Raw genomic sequence first — 23,647 nt, forward strand, 5'->3', positions numbered from 1 at the left:
TGCTGGTCAAGAACAATATATTCAAGAATTAATTATTTATTATTATAGAATTTTGGATTTGAGTATTTAAGAATTCATTTTCTGGTTTACATCTTCTTATAATGATTTCAACATTAAATAATTCTTTAATCAAGATCAACATTCCACAATAATATTGGATTGTCTATTCAAGAATTATTCCTCAATTTCAGCACATTTATTTTTTCGAGTGTACCTACTTAGGAATGTAGGTAAGTTTGCATGTGGTGTATGAACTTATATATATTTTGTTGAACATTGTTTGCTGAAAGTGCTTTTCTTTGGTCACTTGGGAATTTGCATTTCAAATGGCGATCTAAACTGGAAGATAAAGGCAAAAGTGTCGCCCATTGCGAGGCATCGTTGAATACAACAGCAGTTGAGACAACTCGTACGATACGAGCGAGTACTCACATTCGCACTCGCACTCACATTCGCATTCGCATTCACATTCATGAATGCCCTGCAGTGTCCCAATCGTACACTCGGTTAAGTATATGATGATAGTTTATGGCTGCTCATACTAACTATATCTGTCATTCACTCGCAGTTTTCGGGTGAATGGGTCGAGGCGGGGCGTGGTGGGGCGGTGAGGGGACTGCTGCTTAGCATGCACGCTGCTATTGTGATATACTTGCATAACTGTAGTTACAAAATGTTCAACTTATACATACATTTATATATGGATGGACAGTGTAACGGATTGAAATCGAAATCAGTATGCAATGACACGGTTCAGTTTTTTATTTGCTGTAAACAATAAATAGAAAAAAACAGAAAACAGTAACAGTCACAGCGTCGCACCACAATTTCAATTTTAATAAACAGTTAAAATTGAGAATTAATTAAGAAATACTCAGAAACGGACGGTGTGGAGAAGGGGGAGAGGGAGGGAGGGAGAACTGATTGTGGAGACAACGTATCGCATAGATAGTGAAAATGAAAAACGAAAAACAACAAGCTGAAAACGAAATACAATACTAAAAAGAAAAAATTCAGTTATTAGATAATCGCCAAAATGGGTCACTACACAGCCTACTTATTTTTTTATACCCGCTACTTATAGTTTAGAAGAGTATTATAACATTGTGCTTGTAGGAAATACATACATATAAGTAATAGGCAAAAGGACTCATCTTCGAGTTCATAAAGTATATAGATATATTCTTGATCCGTCTGTCCTTCTGTCTGTCTGTCTGTCTGTCCGTCCGTCCGTATGAACACCTAGATCTCAGAGACTTTAAGAGATAGAGATTGCAATTTTTCGACAGCAATTGACTAGAGAAAAATGCATACTTTTTACGGATCTTAATTGTTTTGGCTGACAATCTAGTACATTTTAGTTCACTATGGTATATTTTGAATATAGTACTATATCAATATACCAAATATATCATTCGGTATAGGAAAATGCCTACTTTTTAAGAATCTCAGTTGCTTTGTGTGACAATCTAGTATATTTTAGTTTACTATGGTATTTTTCGAATATAGTATTATATCAATATACCAAATATATCATTCGGTATAGAAAAATTACTACTTTTTTAAGAATCTCAGTTTCTTTGGCTGACAATCTAGTATATTTTAGTACTTTATGTTGAATGGATATGTCAATATATACCAAATATAGCCCTCGGTATATTTCAGTACTGTTCGATATATTAATTTGGTATATTTTAAGAATAATACATCTCTGTTTAGCTTTCATTCAAAGTGAATAGCGAGTATTCCACAGTCGAGCACACTCGCCTGTATCTTTCTTACTTGTTTTTGTATAAGACGGGGGTGGGTGGGGGAAGGCAATGATATCTGTCTATGAGTTAATTTTCGTAAGTCGAAATATTGTGTGTGTATAAAACAAAGCGAAACGAAACGAAACGAAACGCAAATTGCAAATCGCGAAGGCAATATTTTTGCATTGTTTACGAGTTATGGATATGGCCATAGATCGAAAGCTATTTTGGCAATGAGGATGGGGCATGACTGAACATGGCATCCGACGATATATACAACTATGTGTACATATAATGCGATAAGTTGTTAAGCGCCTTTTAATGGACTGACACGAGACCCAACGCGACAAAGTAATTGCGCCAGAAGTCAGCTACGTAATGTACTTCAGATATACATACTATATACTATACTGTATATATAGTCAAAAGTGTTCGCGACGCCCCTCGCATGAAAATGTCCAACAAAAAAAAAGTCAACTAACGAACGCATATGCTTTTAATTTTAATTTTAATGTTTATTTCATTTTGGTGCTTCATTTTTTTATTATTTCATTTCATTTCATTTGATGTCAGTTCGCTTCGCTTTTATTTCAACGACAAATTCAAGGCAAGTGTGTGTGTGCGTGTGTGTGTGTGTGTGTGTCGCATAGATACAATAGTGTGTGTGCGTTGAAAAATTCTTACTTATTCACGAGCAATTCGTAGCTCGAAAGTGTTTTGTGTAAATGTCACAACATATTAAGATACATGGGCAACAAAAAAAAAAAAAAAAAAAAAAAAGAAAAGAAGAATGAAAATAACAAACTAAAGTATGTACAATACATTATCTGTTGACGTACCAAAATGTAGTCGTTAAGTTGTTGTTGTTGTTGCTGTTGCTGTTGTTGCGGTTGTTGCTTTTGGTTTGTGGCTGGTATTTTATTTTTTATTATTTTAATATTTATATCAGACTCTAGATATAAATTAAACAAATACACATGAACAATGAACACACACACACACACAAACATTCATAGATACAGATTTTATGCCAGTGTATGCGTGTGTGTATGCATAGATACTCGAATACTTCTTGGCGGAATATCGTCACAACAATAACAAAACATTTTCTGTGTGTTGTTGTTGTTGCTGTTGTTGTTGCTCTTTCTTCACAAATTAGAATTTATTTTAATACACGGAGGTCACGTTCATAGCACGGTGGCAGCGGCGCCAGCAGCGCAGTTGTTGTTGACGCACACGATACTCGAAAGTGTGAGTGAGTATGAGTGTGTGTGTTGGTGTGTGTTGTGTGCACAAAGCTGCATAACTAAATTAAATGCATTAAGAATAATAACAGCATCAGGCGAAAAGCTACAGCTGGTTCTGACTCTCGAGTCTGGGGCGACGACAACAATAAGAACCAGCTACTGCGGTCTCTGGCTGCTGGCTGCTGGCTACTGAGGCTACTGGCAGTGCAATCAAACAAAAAACAAAAAAAATAAAAAGCGACGAAACGACGACGACGAAAAAAATTGCGATGTGACGTCACAAATGCGCCCAGCGATAACAAAAAACACACAGACTGTGTATCTGTGAGATACAATTGGCTCACATTATGGTTGCCTAATTTACAAGCGTGTACACACACACACGCACACTCGCACACACACACACTCATACGTATTCATACTTGTATTTTGGTTACAACTGCGTTTAGTTTTGTTGTTGTTGTTGTACGAGGGGGAAAAAATTGTTCTTGCGCTGCGACAGCGGCTACCGGCGAGTTGTGACTGCGACTTGGTGGAGATCTCGATCCACATCCACACAGAGCGCGACAGCGACGACGACAACGACGGCGACGGAGACGACGACAACAACAACGGCGACGACGATTGCCTGTCAAAGCAAAACGTCAAACTGATTTCGCTCAGAGCGCTGCAAAGCCGCGGCGCGTTGCGCGTTACGAGAGATATGAGAATATACAAAACAATACGAATAAAAAAACAAAAAAAATACTGCAAGAAAAGAAAAACTGAAACAATCTGCGGGATACAAATGCGAGGCGAACGCACAGCCACGAGAATTAAAGTAGTACGAGTTGTGAGTATATTGAGTATGAGTGCGAGTGCGAGTGCGAGTACGACTATGAGTATATCAGTATCTGTATCTGAACTTGGCAACGCCAATCGCCACTGCCAACAGCAGCAGCAGCAACAACAACAACAACAAACTGAGTAAACAGCAGTCGGAGAGAGAGAGCGACCCACTACTGTTGAAGCGAAAGAAATCAAAGCAATTCCAACCAAGACCCACACTCACACACACAGTACAGAGAGTGTCTGTCGTCGGCGAGAGCGTAAGACAGTGTACGCAATAGCAAACCCAAAGAAAGAGCGAGTGCGAGAGCGAACATGGCAAACAGAGAGAGAGAGAGAGAGTGGGAGCAACAAGGTGAGCTGCTGCTGGCGCTGGGCTCGTGAGCGAAACGAACAAACGATCGTGCGTGAGAGACACGAGCGACGCTGTTAAACGAAGGGCAATCGTGCAATCAAAACTCTGTTAAACGAACGAATCAGCTGGCACGTGACTTGCATTCGGTTCTGTTAACGAGCGCGATCCTCTCACTGGGCTTGGCCTATCCCCCCCCCAAACTTCGCATATGAGCGTGCACAGCCGGCAAATGAAACTGAAATTGAAATTGGAAGAAGCGGAGGAAGTGAAACAAAAAAAAAATTGTGCTTTGTGTTTGCTTTGCGCGCTGTCTTGCCCTGCCTTTGCCTTTGCCTTTGCTGTGCAGCTTAACAGCATTTGGTATTCGCATAACGAGCTTTTGTTCTTTGCTAACTGTAATTGCGTTTGGATTTGCGTTTGTGTATGTTCGCTTTGGGCGCACGAGTGAGTGCTTTATCAGCGGCAACAACAGCAACAGCAGCTAGTGGACCGTTGAACCGACTGACGGCTAGTAGCTTTAATATCAATTAATTAGTTAGTCAACGTTAGTTAGTTGCTTAGTTAGTTAGATGGTGGTTAGTTTGGTCTGTGGCTGTGGCATGTGCATGCAAACAAATCACGGCACCGCAAGACAGAGCGAGAAAGAGCGAGACCCACATTCGAATCTAGTTGAGTGTGAATATAAATATGTGGGAGCAAATATACATATATGTATGTTAGTATGTATGTATGTGTGGTGAGTGGGTATTGTGTATTTGAATTTATGGCATGCCATGCACTAAAATATATATATAATTATTACCTGCTGCTCGTTGCTTGTTCAGTTTTCCACAGAATTTTTGTAAATGCAATTTCGCTGCTAATTAAATGATGCACACACACACACAGACACACACACGCACACCGAGCAGCAGCAGCAGCAGCGAATTTAATCGGCGAGCAACAGAAATCGAAACAGAAACAATTGCAGAGTTTATTATGCTGCGGCGCGTTGAATAAATCACAAAATATTTAGCGATAAAACAAATAGAAATCAACACACACACACACACGCGTACACACTCACAGACACAGTCACAGTCAGAGAAAAACAACAACGAACAGGAGCGGCGGCAACCACCAAAATGTTTTCCAATTAGAAACGAGCTGCTGCTGTTGTTGTTGTTGTTGTTATTGTTGTTGCTGCTGCTACTATTCGACTGATACTGATTCAGTTTTTTGATTCCGAAGAGATAGTCACGATATGGGCCACTTGGTCACTCAGAGTTTTTCTTTGTTTTTTGATTCTTCTTGCTCGTATTATTATTATATTTGTGTAGAATTTTATATATAATTGTTTGTGTGTTATTTGATGTGTACAACAACAAAGTGCTGGTGCGTTTCTTTCTGTATCTGTATCTATATATCTCTACGGCGTACGCGTCGTTTGTTGCTTGCGCACTGGCGGCTTCTCGTGTATCTATCAATTCTGCCAAAACTGAACTAAAACTCTCAAGTGTGCAAAAATCCTACATAAGTGAAGTATCGGCAATGGGCAGCGTTAACGTCGCAGTCGACGTCGCAGTCGACGTCGCAGTCGCAGTCAGGCGAGCGCGTTTATGTTGAGCAGCTGGAGCTGAAGCTGTAGCTGTGACTGTGGCTGTGGCTGAGCAAATGTTGGTGTATTGACGAGCGACGCCACCACGAATAGAGCGAACGAACACAAACACAAATACCAACAGCGATATATAGATACGGGCTACAGATACAGATAAAGATACACACACACACGCACACACACTAACAAACAACAGCAAGCAAACAATTTGGCTTGTTGCATGCCTCCGCAAGCTTCTCAATGTTGAGATACAAAAAGCTTGCAAGCTTCGCTAAGGGTTGCTTCACTCTCGACTGTCGACTGTCGACAGGTAGCAGCAGCAGCCGCAGCCGCAGCAGCAGAGGCGGCAGCAGCGATAGCGCTGAATAAAAGTGCAAGTTAGCTGCGAGCCACACACACACAGACACACTCTTGCTGCTCTGGTATTTGTGTTATTTTGGGCAGCTGCCTGCCATGCAGCCGCCACATAAGTGTGCTACACTTTTGAGAGGCGCAAGCGCCGCACTAAATGTTGCCAGCAACATGTTGCCAAGCCAAGCAGCGGCAGCAGCAACAAGTTGCCTTAGAACACAGCATTAAAGTTCTAAAACTCAGCGGCTTTTGTTCTAAGCTGATTAGCAAAGATTTATCAATTAATCACAAGAAACTTAGCAATCAAATATTTGAGATTTTAAATGCAGATTTCTGCTTAAAAATATAAACATATTATTAGATGAGAATTTAATCGAATTGAGGAATTTTAGGGAAGAATGTGGAATATGTATTTAAATAAATTGCTGTTGAAAGTAAATTGAACTAAATTGTTTCCTTTAAGCTTATGAAGAAATAAGTTTCATTTTAGTTTAATTCTATTCTTATATTCTATTATAGTAAAAAAAAATATATACATTTTTATGTTATTATTAATATACAACTTACAGATTTTAGTCTTAAATTAAGAACTTCAAAAATTTCATTTTGTAATCTTCAATCTTACGAGAAAATAAGTTAAGTTTTTTGTTTAATTTTTTTTTTGTTTATTCTATTATAGTAATTTCGTGATAAATAAATATTAATTGCTATATTTAATTTCAAATTAATAACTGTAAATAATTCTTTTTGTAATCCTTAAGCTTATGATATTTCTTCATAAGTTTAGTTTGCGTTTAGTTTTATTTTTCTTGTAATAATTTGGTAATAAAATACTTTTCATTTTTATTATTTATTTACTTATTTGTAGTCCTTAAATAATTTTAAATAGTTCTTCTTAAATATTGAATTTAAAACTGTAAATTTAACTGAAGTAATTCTTTAGCTACCAACTGCAAAATAAATTCAATACTTTTAAAAATTAAATTTCATTGCAATTTTGGTTTTTTTTTTATTGAATATAAAATTCAATCAGTTCAACGATTAAATAATAATTAAAATAAATAAAGAAGCTGCTCTGGTTATTACAAAATAATTTGAAATCAATTCAATTAATATTTAATTCATGCCCAGAAGTGCGAAAGTAGCTAAAAAAAATAAAATGTTGCTAAACAGTTGAAGCTGGCAACAAGTTGCTAGCATTTCTGTTGTCGTTGACAACTGTTGCGTGTGACACGAGAGCGGAAGTGTGACGAATACACGAGTGCTACTCAGCAAACACACACACACACACAAGCACACACACACACGCATACACCTGGATACAAAAGCTGGCAACATAATTACGTGCTGTTTCGCTCGCTGTGTACTAAAAAGCCACACAATTGTTGTATTAAACACATTAAATGTGTGTGAAGGCAGCTCGCTGCTGTTCGCTGTTGCTTGTACACATGTTTATATCGGGAAGCAAACTTGTGCTTCCTTTTATGCGTATACATATGTATGTGGCACACTCACTCACTCACACACTTTTTTAAAGCTTAGTTTGTATTGGTAAACAATAATGGACTGGCTGGGCAACGAAAAGGGCAAACAGCTATTGTACTTGAATGGAGGCAGCCTGTTTCAAGCCTCCACACACACACAGGTAACATCCCTGTGCGAGTGTGTGTGTGTGTGTGTGTGTATCTACAGCATAGCACATTATATAAAATTTATAAATACTTCTAAGCAGTACCTCTAAAGGTGAATGTATGTGTGTGTGTGTGTGTGTGTGTGTGTTTGTGCGTGGCTATTTCACGTAGCTTGTTGGCCAACCAAACCATTGAGTCAGCTCGCGACTTTATTGTTATATTATTGGCCTTTAATTTGACCATCAATATTTTCCCAGGCATCAGCATGAATTTCCTGCCCTCTCCCTTCTGTTTTTTCCGTTTGGCTAATTTGTGTTATGTTTTCATTTGTATTCCAATTGTATTGTTTCTGCTGTCGCTGCTGTTATTGTTATTTTCGTTGTGTTTTGTGCAGCGCATTTGACTTTAGAGGCTACGCAATTAATTTAATTGTTAGGATCGATATTTATTTTCAAATATTCATTCCATGGTAATCTTTGTAGCATACTTTTGGGCTCCGTTCTAAATTAGCTCAAAGCCATGAATTTCTGCGTCTCCGTATCCGTCTCCGTCTTATTGTTGCTTTGTCTTGTGTTTGGTAATTGTGACTTCTTAAATAGATTGAATTTACAGACTACGCAATTCATTTGTCTCTTGGGACTCAACGTTTATTTCCATCATCATTTAAAGCTGAGCTGGCTTGGCATTTTGTATAGCATACTTTTGTGCGCTTGATAAATGCACCCACAAAAAGGGAGTTGCTCCAATTAAAGTGCATAGTTCAGATCGCCTAAAGGTTGGCCCGAAAATTATGAAGTTGCGCACTCAAAGCAGACGAAAAAAAAAACTTGAGCTGTTTATTACTGGGGTCTTGAACGCACTTACCACTTGCCATTTGCCTCTGTGCTTGGGTCGGGCACATAACAAAAGGCGCAACAAAATGTTGCGTTGCGCCTGCTCATTATGTGTATGTAGGTGTGTGTGGGGGGAGGTGGAACAAACCCTGCCTTAATGTAGTTAGCACTTGATTTCATCTCACCTGCTCCTTCTGCCTGGCAGCTGCCTGTGACGTCCGCCTCCTCGGCAAGTCGACAATTTCACGCATCCATTGTTTCTCAACAACATTTGTTTTTCATCACTTTGTTTGGTGTGCATTTTGTGGTCGGAAGCCAGGAAGTTAAGGGGCCCAACTGACTGACTGACTGACTGACGACCGGCGACGGTGACGGAGACCATAGAAGGGGGGAGGATTATAATCTACGGCCACTTCTGCGTGTTTATGACTTTTGAGGCCTGCTAAACAAAGCAAAAGGGCGAGGCAAATATTTTTGCTTTCTTAAGGCAAACGCAAACAATGTGCATTATACGAGTAATCTTGTGCAACAAATGCTGCCCCACTGAGTGGCAAATAATGTTTTAGCTATACACTTGCAACGGGCAGGTACAATAAATATGCGAATAGATTTGCCAAGCAATAAATTTACATCTTCAGATTGAAATGCAAATTTTGCTGCATACTTTCACTGTTCAGAATTTACCATATAAAAATTGTAATACGCGTATGAATATGAATTTTGCAGCATACTTTTAGGCTCTTCTCAGAATTACGCATTAAATTAATATGACAGCGATCTGTTAGAGTGTAAATTCTTCGGCAAGTTAAAGTCTCCTTTCAACTTTATGTTGTTTGGCCACTTAGCGTTGACGCTAAAGAAACAACTGCCGCACACTCAAACTCTCTTTTTCTCTCTCTCTCTCTGATTCCATCTAATCCTCCCGTGGTGATCTGCTAATTAGAAGCAATCAGCCAATTTTATAGCCCGTCCAGCAATATAACGAGTATATGCCACTCTGAAAGCAAGCAGTATGAGTATTTTGCGTATTGAGCTAAAATTAAATAGATTTATTATTCAATAAATTGAACGCTTATGCTTACAATATTTGTAGCTACGTTTAACTTGGCTTTGGGATTGGAAGATTGGGGCGGGGAAGGCAGGGAAGGGAGGCGGAGAGTGGAGAGTGGCCAATACGTAAACAGTAAAGTTTTATGACATTGATATTTACTCGTATATGTATAATTATTTGTTTATGTTTATGTTTATGTGTGTGTGTGCTGGATGCTTTATGCTTTTAGGCTCATCATTTGTATTTATGTCTCTATATCCTAGGGTCTAAGTGGTTTATGTGTTCGGCGTGTGTATGTGTATATGTGTGTGTGGTTGTGTGAATGTTCACTTAAAATTACATAAAGATATTAAGATTATATATACATATATATCGATGTATATATGTACGAATAAAGATATTTACTACTACATAGCAATTATTGATATGTACACAAGAGCTTTGCAGCCTAACACAATTTAAAAACTGAGCAAAAGAAATCAACGGAAATTCTCTCGCCATTTAAAAAAAAATATATATATGTATATGTATACGAAATACGAAAGTAAAACGCAAAACTGCTTTCAATCCCAGTTGTGAGTTGGTTGTGTGGTTCGATGGTGGCGGGGCTGGGGAGTGGCGATGGGGCGTGGCATTTCCTTGGGTAGCCTAAGAAACTAATCAAATGTGAATTACTTCTCTTGCTTCCTTCTCAAATTGTTGCAGCTGCTTATGAACTAGGGCCTATTAATAAATACAATGCTCGTTAGCTTGTCTTTTATGCAAAAATGTGGAAATTGAACATACTAAGCGATATCAATATATATATATGTAAGTATATATATATTTAGTTATATATAGAATATGTGTGTATGCATATAATGTAGATTGTATGTGTGTGTGGTGTGTGTGTGTGGAGATGCACTTTAGTCTTAGCCAGGTTTACGAATTCACACACACTTCACGCTTCACTCGTTACTCGTTGGTTTCGTCCCTAACCTCACTCTGCTCGCTACTCGCTAGAAATGCATTCAATATATATGTGTGTGTGTGAGTGAGTGTATTTACATAGAACTCTGCTGCGTATGCAAGTGTGTGTGTGTGTGTCTCTTCTTTTTGTTGTTTGATTTTTTATTTTTCTGAAAAATATGACTTTGGTATTCCTTTTTTTGTTGTATTATACTCTTCTTCTTCTTCTCACACCCTACGAACTGACCACAGCATCTTTAAGCACAGACACGCCCACAGAGCCACTAACACCACCACCAACGCCCACCCCCACGCCCACTCCCATTCCGTTCACAATGTCATCCGTGGGCTGCTCGTCCGTTTCCTCGTCCTCGTCAACCGCATCGTTCTGGTTGACTTCTTGGCTATTCTCATGCTTGACCGCATTGCCAGCCTCTTCGACCGTCGGCTCCTCGGACGTGGCATCAGCAGCAGCCGCATTTAGCGTGTCCGAGTCGTCGACTCTGGGTTCCACTCGGGTTGCATTGGACACCAGCACACCCGAGTACTTAATGCCATTTAGCTCCAGGTTGACAATCAACTGCTGCTCACCATTGGCGCCAGTGCCTGAAGGGGTGGGGAAAGACGAAGTGAATTAGATTTGGATTGCACGCTTCGTCTAATTGGATTTGCTTACCATTGCGTGCCACTTGAAACTGCATGCCCGACAGCAGGCTGAGTGTCTCGAGGGGATTTAGCTTTGCAACGCCACCGTTCACAGTGCAATTGTTGTGCTCGTGCTCGGCATCCTTGCCACCGGACTGCGTCTTACTGCTGGCACACTTCTTTTTGGTGGACACCGGCGAGCTGTGGCGATGGCCGCCCGAGGCGGATGCTGTTGTTGAAGTGCTGGGTGAATTCTCAATGGCCGAATCATCCGATTTGTCCAGATGATGCAGCTGATGATGATGATGGTGATGATGATGTCCGTTCAGTTGCTGTGGCTCAATGTCATCGTGCATCGACGACGAATTGCCCGTGGTATTGTGCTCCGCATTGCCATAGTCATCCTCTGGCTCGCCTTCCGATGCGGCATCCTGTTGCTGCTGCTGCTGTTGATGATGATGATGCTGGGTCATGGCGGCCACAGCGGCCATGTTGTGTGGATTCAAGTAGAAGTTAGCAGGAAAACCGGGTGGCATAAGGCCGCTGCCCACACGTTTGGCTGGCGGCGGCTGATGTGCGGCATCCTCATGATCCGCTGGCTCAGGTGTGGGATCACGTTCGCGTTCACGTTTAATGTGGCTGAGATTTAGATTCGGTGGCGAGTCGGAGAGGTTCAGCGCTTCGCTAAAGGTATGAAAAACAACAGCAAACGGTTTAACCGGTTAGTGTCTTGACTAAGAGCAGTCGATATGCTTGGGTTTGTGCCCGCGCTTAGCACTGTATAAGAGTGTGTAACACAGTGTATAACAGTGTGCTAAACTTACCGCTGCTGTGGTGAGGTGTGTGCCGAACCATTCGGACTGCTGTTGTGATACATGTGCCAAAGCGCCACCTGAGCACTCAACGCATCGCGCGTACTCAGCTCGGGACTCTGCGAGCGTTGTCGCTGCTGGTGTTGTTGTTGTTGCTGCTGCTGCAGCTGTTGTTGCTGCTGGTGATGGTGCAGCGATTGCTGTTGCTGCTGCTGTTGTTGTTGTTGCTGTTGCTGCTGCTGTTGCTGGTGGGGATGTGTGGCGCCAAGCACGGGACCAGCACTCTGCTCCTTCTTGGCCTGTATGAGCTGCAGATACTCCATCATGCGATTCTCAATCTCCTGTGTCACCAGATTGGGCATTTGGCCAAATGCCGGACCGCCCATCAATCGTCGATGCGCGGCTGCTGCCGCGGCAGCTGCTTGCTGATTGTTGGCTGCTGCCGCGTGTGTGACCAGCGCCAGTGGCGACATTTGTTGCATGCCACCCGGCAGTGATGGGCGTGAAATGGGCGTCTGCAAAGTGAGTAACGACTGTGTGTAAGCATTGCAAATGAGAGGGGAGGAGTGAGAGAGGCAACTACTTACAAGTGGCATCTGATTGTGCATGGCCTCGTATTGGCCGTAGCTGGAACGGCGTCCTTCGCGGCGATTGCCATCGATGGCTGCCTGGAGTTCGGCTGGGGTGCTGAGGTTCTTCTTTTCGCACTCGTATGGGTAGAGATACTTCATGTATCTGCAAGATGCATAAAATTATTAATAAGCGCTGCAAACATGCATCGAGTGCAAGGAAAACACACACAGGTCGCTCTGTCGTCGTAGTCCTGTCGTTTAACTTGAATTATCATGCAAATACGAAACGTGACGAAGAGTGAACAAACAAAGAGAGAGAGAGAGGGAGAGTGAAGGGGCATGCAACGTTGCTGATCGTTGATCGGTTTGCTGATGTTTGATTGTCCGTTCTGTTTGTTCGCTCGAATGTATTTGATTAGCGCATAGTTTTCTTCTTCTCCGTCTCCGTCTCTCGTCGCTCTTCTCATCTTGTTGGGTATTTGATTCGTTTTAACTGAGGCTGTACTTACTGGGTGCGCAGTGTGAACGCAGCGCTGGTGATGCTCGATGGCAGATGCAGTCCCTTGATGATCTCCTGCCATAGCTTCTTGTTGATCACATCGACAAGGCCGCCGCGAGCAATCACCAAATTGTATAGCTCATATAGATCCAGCACCGACTTGGCCATTATGGGCAGCCGATTGATTGGCGTGCCTGCAACGAAATGCGAGAAGAAAGCAAAAAGAATTTCGATAAGTAAATGCAAGAGATGATGAGATAGAAGTACATTCGTATGCGCTATAAAACTTCCACTTGTGGCATGTAAATGTTTTCCAATGCGCTTGTTAAATGCGTCAGCAAGCAAAACACGATTAAAAGATGCCATAAAATAGATTTATCGTATCTCTCTCGTTGAGCATCACCCCCGCCGCAGCAACGTAGCAACAAACATTTGGCCGTGGGGCAATTAACACTAGTTGCCTACAACTGGCAACAACAATAACTCCAAGTGCAGAGATCAGTCCCCAGTCTCTTGCCCTGCCCTACCCCCTGTCTCTGTCCCTGGACTGTGCATCGATAAAAACAGAAATAAATCCCAAAAGAAGCATATATACACATGTTTGTACATATGTCGATATATGTTTATGGCGGCTAATCATCATCATCATCTTTGGCATCAGTTCTATTTCCCATTGCAATCGCTCGAGTATTATTCGATTTTCAATTTTCACGTGCTCTGCCTCCTGCTCCCTCTATCTCTCTCTCTCTCTCTGCGATTGCCACTGTCTATTTGTTTGGATGCGTCCACAGAATAGTTTCAAAATTAAGCAGCTATAGCGAATTTTTAACTTCCTTTAATATAATATAATTGTTCATTTTGTCTCAAGTCTATTAAATAAAACGTGACAAATTAATTGAATGAGACTTGTTGAAGCAAATTCTTTTGTTCACCGTAAAATTTTAAATATAATTTACATTTTTTGGTACATAAAATAGTTAAAGCTGTTCTGAGTTTCCTCTTTGTGCCCCAGAATTTAATTCTAACCTGCGTAAAATTATACAAAAAAAAATGAAAATACAATTTTCGTTTTTCCTTTGTAAATATATCCATTATAAAACATTTTTAAATATTTTATCTTTCTATTAAAAAATGTAAATGATCAAGGAATCATAACGAATAAATAAATATGTATGAATGGAGAATCAAAACAAATCGATATACCAAATAGAGCCTTTGGTATATTTTTGTATTTCTTCAGCATATTAATTTGGTATATTTTATGAATAATATCACACTATTTTACAATACCTATATTACTATTGTAAAAAACTGGAATCAGGTATCTCAGAGTCGAGCATACTTAACTGTAGCTTTCTTACTTGTTTTGTATGATAGTTTATTGATATTAATATATTTGTTTTCCCTTCATTTCATCAACTGTCTCAAACTACATCACTTCACCGATATGCCCCACTCTAGGTGTACCCTACAATGGCGCATATAAAAATGAAATCAACTTGCATAATTGCTGTTTGCGCGGTACGTGAGTAATTCGATTTTATACTGCGCCTCTTTACCGTTTCGTGCAATACAAATAAGAAATCGTTCAATATCATTTAATGCCATAACAAGAGTGCGAGATCTACATACACATTCATCTCTGTATCTGGCAATATAATACTATTACTCTCTGTGTCTGGTTGAGCTTGAGGCCTCTCGAGTTTTTATGAGCCCCAAAGGAATCAATCAAAGTCGTTGATGGACGTGTTGATTGAATGAAAATACGTTTTGGTTTTTTATGCATATAAACAAATGCGAGGACGAGAAAAAAAAACGATGATTGCCGCCTGCCTGCCATATCAGACAATAAAAAATAACACAACAACAACAACAAAAATGAAGAAGGAATAAAACGAGTAAATCGAACAATTTATTTTGTGTTACGAGGAGCAGGAGAAGGAGGAGGTGGAGGGGATCGATTCGATCTCTGCACGAGCCACAAGAGTAAAGCAATAATCAATGGCAATTTAATGATTAACTTTGTTGCAGTCTCTCCGTTCGGCAGATCATTAAATATCTTGCAAAAGGTCGCCTCTGGGTCTGACGTACGATCTTCAATCGCAAACGCACGCAATGAGAATTATTATCAATATGATTATTGGGAGATCATGTGAAGACGCATGCTCGAAATATTTATTTATTTATATGAATGTGTGTGCATTGTTTGCTTAGAATGTCATTTTAATGGAAATCGAGGAAATTTGATCGAGTCTCTCTCTGAAATCATAAAGCATCTCCCGCTTGACTCTGTGACTGACAAACTGATTTAGTTGAGTTGCCGCGTTTAGACTGATCTGGCAAGGGTCTGTCAGTGTCTTCTCGCCACATCAGCAGCAGCATTGCTGAAGAAATATCTACAAAAATAGCGCAAACGGTTGATAAGTGATTGACGTCTTTTAATTAAGAATTGCGCCGCTCTTCGTTGCACAAACACACGGCAGAAAGAGAAGGAGAACAGGGACTGACTGCGCATTTAGTTTTTATTTATTTCAGTTCAGCATAATTTCCGTTTATATACACGTAGTTAGTTGTACAATTGTACAATATCACGCCAGATATAAATATAACGTTTAGGATACACGATGAGAGTTTTTTTTTGGGCAGACACACTTTTGCCGTTGCCCATGGCAAAACAATTCCCAGCGGCAGTCCCAGTGACAGTCTCAGTCACAGTGACCGCGTTGCTCTGCTCTCTGCACACACACACACACACACACACACACAGCATATGTCAAAAAACTTGAGTTCATGTGACAGATTAAAATCCATTAAGTTGTCAAGTATTTGGCTTCAAGTTGAGTTGTGCCCCATCTAAACAATATATATCGCATAGGCATCGCTTATACCCTGCACATGATCTATAATAAAGGGTATCATAAAAGCACTAACTAACTGACAGCTATTGGCAAGTGATCAGACTGACTTTCAGATCCATCGCAGCGACTTCTCATATTTCTTTGTACTTTCTCAAAAGTGTACAAATCCGATAGAAAATTTATTTCTAAATATATCTGCTTTAATGTTGACTTTGCTTATGTATATTTATGCCAGCTTGATATTCTGAAAGTTTCATTGCCATTGGCATATAAATACTGTAGTTATGTAAGTTTAATATTCAATTATATAATATGTTAAAATATTTGTTCATCAAAATTTTAAAATTCGATTGAAAATTTATTTATAAATATAGTTTTCTTCATATTGGAGTGTTTCTTATATATATAACTTAATATTCTGAAAATTTCATTGTCATTGTCGTATAAATATTATAGTTAAGTTTGTGTAATGTGCATTAATATGCTATAATTATACATATGTATACCATATATATTAGTATGTCATATTATTTTTATATATAATCTCAAATGTCGCAAAATTTTTAAATTCGAATGAAAATTGAACTATTCTTTTGCATAAATGTTGATTTATTTTTTTTATATTTATGTAAAATTAAATTAATTAATTTATGTAAAATTAATTAATTTCATTCTCAATGACATGTAATTACTGTAATAAAGTAACATTAATGTATTTTTTAGCAGACTAATTTTTGGTTAATTTCATTTAAAAATTCAATAAAAAAATGTATTTAATATATTTCGTTTATTTCTGCTAACTATTTATTCTAAAAATTGCATTACCATTGAAATAAATTAGTTGGCAGAATATTTCGAATTTGGATCAAACTACATTTTTGTGTATAAATATTACAGGGTATTTGCAAGTTGAGCTCGCTCAATAAAGAGTTTCTCTTTAAATATTTCTTGTATCTAAGTGTGAATCGTCTATGAAATTAGATAAAATAAATACGCTTAGCCAAATGCAATTGCAATGGCTTTTGGCAATGCGTTGCAAGTCGAGCTCTGGCTTCAACAACTTGCCACACGCACATTTACGCTTACACACACAAGCAATCTCTCTCTCTATCTCTCACACACACGCACATGGTATGCTTGTAATTTAGCTGTGACTTTTTCTTTGCACAAGATTTTCGCAATGCATGTTGCAAATGCAAATATAAACAAATTAAATGCACTTTGCAACTGGCAAATACTTGAGATGGTAACGCGACTGCGATTGCGATTGCGACTCTGACTTTGGCTTGGACTGCGATGTGACACAGACTCTGTGTGTGTGTGTGTATGTGTGTGTGTTGGCATCTTGAGGACCTTTTGTGCGACAGGAAGTGGTATTTGTGGTTGCGCCAAAAGCTCGGCGGCAGTTGCATGCCACATGCCACAAGCACACAACGCAATGCAATTGTTAATGCTTATAATTAATGACAAAAAGTTGCCATTTAAAAATAGGCGGCACTTGCTCATTGCTCAGCATTTAAGTACCAATATATATGAGCAGCCCCGGTTGTGGCCCCGTTCCCGTCCCCCCTCCCTCTTTCCCCTCTCCACCCACAGTGTGGCAGACGTGCAAGGGCTTGACGGTTTCGCCTCGAAGTGTTCTTGAGGCAAGCTCTTGCTTGTCTCTGTGTGTGTATGTATCTGTGTGTGTGTGTGACAGTAATTTGGAGTGACAAAACGACAAAACTGCGGCATCATAATGATTTCTCTGTCATTCAAAAAAACACACACATACGCACACACATTTCTGCATATTTTAATGCACTCACGCACAGTGTGGCAGAAGCGAGAAATCAAACGGCAAAGTGCCGGGAAATTTATTCAATTAACATAATTTGTTCGTCTGTCCGCAAAGCAAACACTTTAAACTTCAACTTGGTTAGCTGAGTCAGCGACGTATGCAAATGCCTCCACGGACCCAAGAACAAAGTGTTGCTCAAGTATCTCAGCGACTGAACCCATACGAATCCCCCCTCCATCCACTTCCCCCCCGCAGCTGAACTTACCGCGCTTTTGCATAAACGAAAACAAATCATCGAGAAACTCCTTGCGCTTGGGATCATCGTTGATTTCATAGAGCTGCAAGCAGAGAAATAAATGCAATATTAGTAATTCAATAAATATAAAAAAAAAAAAATATATATATATATGGTAAGTGTGTATCTGCAATTGTATTCGAGGTGCGCTTGCTCTTGCTACTTGACTTTCAGCCAATGAATTTGCGCAAAATGGTTGCCACATGCCACATGCCACATGCCACACTCACAAATCTATTGTTCTCAGTTGGATAACAAACGCTCGACAATGCAATAGACAATAGCCTTGACATGTGTCTCTCGCCTCGCCTCACCTCTCCTTTACACTCCTCTCTGCTTTGACCCTGATCCCAGCCCAGCGTTAGGGGCGCGTGTTCACGCTCTCATTCATTCCCATTTGACTCTTTTGGGGGTTGTTTCAAACGTGGTGTGAATCACCCTCAATGGGCATTGGAAAAAGGGCAACTTCTCTGACTGTGTGTGTGTGTGTGGCGACAGTAGCCTCACACAATACGTAATTAGGTGATAAACAAGAGGATTAGATAAAGCATTATCTATGCACAAATATAGAAAACAATTACTTGAATTTTACCACAAGGAAAGAGTTGAACACAATTAAATAGAAATCTCCATTTTCTATATTATAGGAAATAAAAAAAAAAAACTAAACTAAACTTTTAAAAGAAAACTAAAACAATGATTAAATTATAATTTCTTCTTCCATAATTATAATATAGGATTTCATGAAATGTTTTTGAGAGCAAGAGAATCTAGCTCAGATAATTATTTTATGAATAAAATATTATAACGATAAGTATAATAATGAGTTGCATTTGAGCAGAAGAAAAGAGTTGAGCAAAAATCGAGAATTAAATAGAAATGTCTAAGATTTATTCAATGAAATGTTCTAAAGTATATATCCCATATATATTCGATTTTATATATGATTATTTATATACAGTCTAATTAAATTTTTTTGAAAAACAACGACATTAATATAATTATTATATAAACAAGAGATGAACAGAATTCTTGGCTTTATATTATACAATTTCATTAAATTTTTGTTGAGAGCGAGCAAAAATGTTAAAATATTTTTTTTATTATATATGTTATTGATTTATTTTAATTAGTTTTTATTTCGTATTTTATTTAAAATATATTGTAAAATGAGCAGCATTTTAAATTAAATAAAACGTGTTTTCCTTATACAATACAAATTGATGAAATTTTGTTGTTATTCTACTGATTTATTGTAAAATTTTCCATATAAATTATTTATTTTAATTAGTTATTTTTGTGTATTTTATGAAGCCTTTAATTATGTATATTTTCCAAAGCTTCAAAGTGCTATCATAAAATGCAAATATAATGCATTTAACATTTATGTATTAAATAATTCTTGAATATAAAATATATTTATAATCCCTTGAAATGTTTTCTGCTAATTGATCTTTAATTTATTCAATATTTGTTTCCTTATATGCCCATAAATATTTCGTAGATGGAATTCATGCTTAATGTTGATTTTTATTTATAGTGATTCCTCTTTTTATTTCTTGCTCCTCAGGCGATTGCCCTATGACCTCTTTCGCTGGTTGTTTGACTGTGGTTGCTTTTGTGTTGTGATTTTACCTCTAGTACAAAATCATTATAGTAGAAGCCTAGTCAAAGCGTGTGCAGACAAATCCAGCCAAAGACAGCATACACACAGAGACAGAGAGAGAGAGAGAGACAGAGACAGAGAGAGAGAGAGAGGGAAGCAAGAGTTGTGCATGTATAAAATTAATGACAACATCTGAGTGAACTCATCAAATTTGGAATTCATCATACTTTCCGCCTACTGCAGCAACGGCAAAGGAAGAGGCAAAGTCAAAGAAGGTATAAGACGAAGCCAAAGCCAAAGTCGGTTTTGGCCATATTTTCAGTCTTTGGGTGCACATTCTAAGTCAATGCGAATGATGATGAACTGCCTCGCTTCCCCACTCGCATAAATGATTTAAAACGCGAGCTGAAGTTACAGCAACAACAGCAACAACAACTGAAACTTGCAGACATATGATGGAGTCGCGAGTCGCTCTCTCTCGATTTAAAGCTCGAGTTCAACAAGTTGCCAGGCAGCTGAAGCTGAAGTTGAAGTTGAAGCTGAAACTGAAGCAGGAGGCAACGCGGCTTCGACTGGCTCAGACTGTTTTTTATGATGCACGACGCCCACAAGAGTTATAGTACATCTGTGTGTATGTGTGTGTGTATGTGTGTATACATAAATGTATTAATATTCATATGCATATGTATTTGTGGCGTATCAGAGTATCTGCTTGGGGCACAAGCAATTGATTGAACTTCAACTGCATGTTGTTCTGCGTTTAATGCGTTTTTTTTTGGCATTTATTTTATTTCATATCGGCATTGCGTTGCATTTTTTTAACAGCCGCTATGAAATTGCAATATTTATAATTTATGAACGACGCGACGTGGATCAAGTTTGTATATATCTGTTGTATGTATATGTATTTATACCTCCTGTATTTGATCTTCAGAGATGAGCATCTTTGCACTGCTCTCACACACACTTGATTAAAGCACTTGGCGATGGGGAATTTTTTAATTAATTTCTGTTGCGTTTGTTGCACTTTGCGGGATTTTCCGCTTTTACCGGGGGGGAATTCGGATAATTCACTTTGGTATTTCTTTAACGATTTTTTTTGCTAGACAATTTTTCACACAGGATGCACAGCCACAATCGATCGATCAACGCGACGATGCAACGCCATCAAAGGTCGTTTATCAACTAAAAATATTGAAAGAGCCGCGCCGAGTGCAGCAATCGACGCTCAGTACAAATCAAAACGACAAACAGACAAACACACATGCATACACAAGTATGTGTACACACACACACACACACACACACACTCACACTCACGCACATACGCACATGGTAATCGATGTTTGCCTGCGACTCTTCGGCATCTTTTCGTATTAATAATATGCTTTGTACCTAATAAAAATGAAGTCCGCATTGGGTTAGTTGGTGAAAAATGTGGCTGTGGCAACCCTTATTGTTGTTGTGGAAAACCTGCCTTACATCACAGCAGCAGCAACAGCACAACAGCAACAAGAGCTCAGCAGCCGCAGTCACAGCCCAATCGACAAATCCCTGCAATAAAACTATAAAAATCCCTTAACAGAAGTTCTAGACCAATCATAATCGTTTTTATAACTGCTGCTGCTGCATATGCAAGTAACTGTCCCTGTATTATGGCTGAGGACACATGGCACACATAGATACACACACACACACTCACACATAGATACACTCTTGCTACTCGGGTTCGGTTATAAAAATAATCTCACTTATTTGTCGCTAGTCGCATTTTACTTGTACCTAAAATATGTGTGTGCTTGAAATTTGAATCCTTGATTCTAGGAATTCTCGAAATGCGTTTAGCTGCATCAAAGTGTGTGTTAATGCGCGTCTGCGTCTGTGTGTGTGTATGTGTGTGTGTGTGTATAATTTATAACTATCAGCACATTGCACATGGCATTGAAAGTGCAAGGTTTCCAATGGATATGCTACTAAAAATGATATAGCCAGATCCCGTTGCATTTCGCCTTATAATTTGTCCAGTTCCATTTACACATGCTCATTACACACACACACGCAAACACACACATGTATACACTCGCACTTAGTATGTGTGAGTATCTTATGCACATATTTATTTAAGAATTTCACACTCGTTATTGAAAATCTGTTGACCAGATTTTGTATTTTGCTTTTTTCTCTCTCTCTCTCTCTGTTGTTTTCGTTTCATTTTAATTAACTGAATTTCGTATGGGGTTTCGCTTATTTTTGTTTTTGTTTTTTATTTTATTGCCTTTGTTGATTTTAGATCTTCTTGAAGTACAGTGCCTGCTGATTAAAAACAATTGAAAGTCGTCGAAGTAAATATCAATAAAAAGTAATATAAGGAATGTTGTTGATTGCGACTCCAAAAAAAGAAGTGATTAATTCAAAAATTATCACTATGATTATGAGAAATCCCAAAGACGTTGACTAGTTTATGATATAAGAGTAACCGGTTAAAGAAAACAAAAAAAGAGAAAGAAAATGTAAATGAAGTGATTATAATTGCAAGCAAATTGAAGACTTGCAGAAGCTTCAAACATAATCGTTTAGTAACTAAATTGTTGTCAATCCTTTAACGAATAGTTTTGAAATAATTTTCAAAAAAATTATTAGGAATTTATCTTCAAAGTTCACTGTTCCAAATTTGGTAATTTTTTTTTATTTTTCATTCATTTTTATTGTAAATTATGCCATTATTTCAGTCATTTTTCAATTTTTTCATTTTATTTTTTATATTATATTATGGATATTATATATATTATTATATTGTTATATGGAATTATCTGTATTTTTAATTTTCAAAATTAAAATATTCTATAATCTTATTCATTATTAAGAGTTTGCCAATTGTTGTTATTTTAAAATTTTTAATTATAAAAACTTCTTCATTTCGAAATATTTTTATTTTTTGTTTTAATTTTTTTTTCATTATTTTTATTATTTTGTGAAAAGCGAGTCCCTAAATAATTCAGCTTTATAAGTTGCCATAACTTTGAATTTTCATAATAAAACAAAAAAACGAAGCATATGAAATAAATTGTAAATTTCAATCTGTAAAGTTAATTCTTCAGCAATTAGTTCCTAAATTAGTTTTAAGAAAAAAGTATTCATTACAAAAATAAATCTCTTGTCAAATTCAAGAGATTGGAGTTTTGTCATTTAGAATAAAGTCAATCATTTGTTGAATCATTTTAAAATAAGTATCTAAAATAAAAAGCAGAATTTATCAACAAAATTCACTACTCCAATATCTCAATGAAGGGATTATTTATTTCACACTAACTGATTAGTCTAACATATTAACTTAGTTTTACTTGCTGCTGCCACAACAAAAAAATAGAAAATTTTTAGAAATATTCCATCATATAAATTGGAAAAGTTATGCACATATATTTTTAAATTAAATTCTTCAAGTGACAGTTTCAATAATTTCCATTGAGTTGCTGGCTCAGTTTTTAGCAAGATTTAGACATTAACTAGATAAATGAGTTGTCAAATTCTCAGAGAATACCTTATGGATTTGTATGTCAAATAATGTCTAATGAGAGGTGTGTTATTTATTTTATTTGTGAGTGTGTGTTTCTTTGTTATTGCTATAAATTGAATTTGAAATGCATTTACTACTTTGCATGGCAAGAATATATATTTATTTGTATTCGTGTTAATTATTTTAGAACGTTTACTAGCAATAATATAACAAATTTCATTGCCTTTTCGTACGAATCGGCAATAATATTTATAATTATTAACACTAAATAATGGGCAACATGCGCCAAAGTTTCGTAATATGCATATGGAAAGCAAATTGCAATTGAGAATTGAAAATTTGAATTTCAATTTGAGAATATGAGGAAATGTATTTATGTGCTACACTTTTGTGTATGAGTGTGTGTGTGTGCAGATACATTCACAATGTAGAGAAATACGATAAAATAAAATAATATTGGAAAATGCTTTGGGG

The 23,647-nt window shown here is 37.9% G+C and overlaps 2 protein-coding genes across 5 annotated transcripts in view; both read right to left on the reverse strand.

Moving 5' to 3' along the window:
- The window catches only part of LOC132788791 (high affinity cAMP-specific and IBMX-insensitive 3',5'-cyclic phosphodiesterase 8), a 32,970-nt gene extending 29,324 nt beyond the window's left edge, over positions 1–3,646 (reverse strand). Inside the window, exons 1-2 of one of the 2 annotated variants that reach the window (XM_060796369.1) lie at positions 3,421–3,646; positions 2,591–2,703 (exon numbers count right to left, since the gene is read on the reverse strand). The gene's annotated coding sequence lies outside the window, so the exon portion shown is untranslated. The remainder of the gene's footprint in view (positions 1–2,590; positions 2,704–3,420) is intronic. The other variant, XM_060796368.1, reaches the window with a different exon arrangement.
- A 5,975-nt stretch (positions 3,647–9,621) lies between these two features.
- LOC132789528 (protein dead ringer) overlaps positions 9,622–23,647 on the reverse strand; it is a 30,147-nt gene continuing 16,121 nt past the window's right edge. For all 3 annotated transcript variants that reach the window (XM_060797593.1, XM_060797590.1, XM_060797591.1), the window contains 6 exons: positions 18,024–18,096; positions 13,131–13,314; positions 12,637–12,784; positions 12,062–12,564; positions 11,269–11,921; positions 9,622–11,198 (listed from right to left, as the gene is read on the reverse strand). In XM_060797593.1, coding sequence (XP_060653576.1) covers positions 10,828–11,198; positions 11,269–11,921; positions 12,062–12,564; positions 12,637–12,784; positions 13,131–13,314; positions 18,024–18,096 — 1,932 coding nt within the window. In that variant the 3' untranslated portion in view covers positions 9,622–10,827. The remainder of the gene's footprint in view (positions 11,199–11,268; positions 11,922–12,061; positions 12,565–12,636; positions 12,785–13,130; positions 13,315–18,023; positions 18,097–23,647) is intronic.

The sequence above is a fragment of the Drosophila nasuta genome, chromosome 3, assembly GCF_023558535.2.
Source record: "Drosophila nasuta strain 15112-1781.00 chromosome 3, ASM2355853v1, whole genome shotgun sequence".
NCBI classification, from domain to species: Eukaryota; Metazoa; Arthropoda; class Insecta; order Diptera; family Drosophilidae; genus Drosophila; species Drosophila nasuta.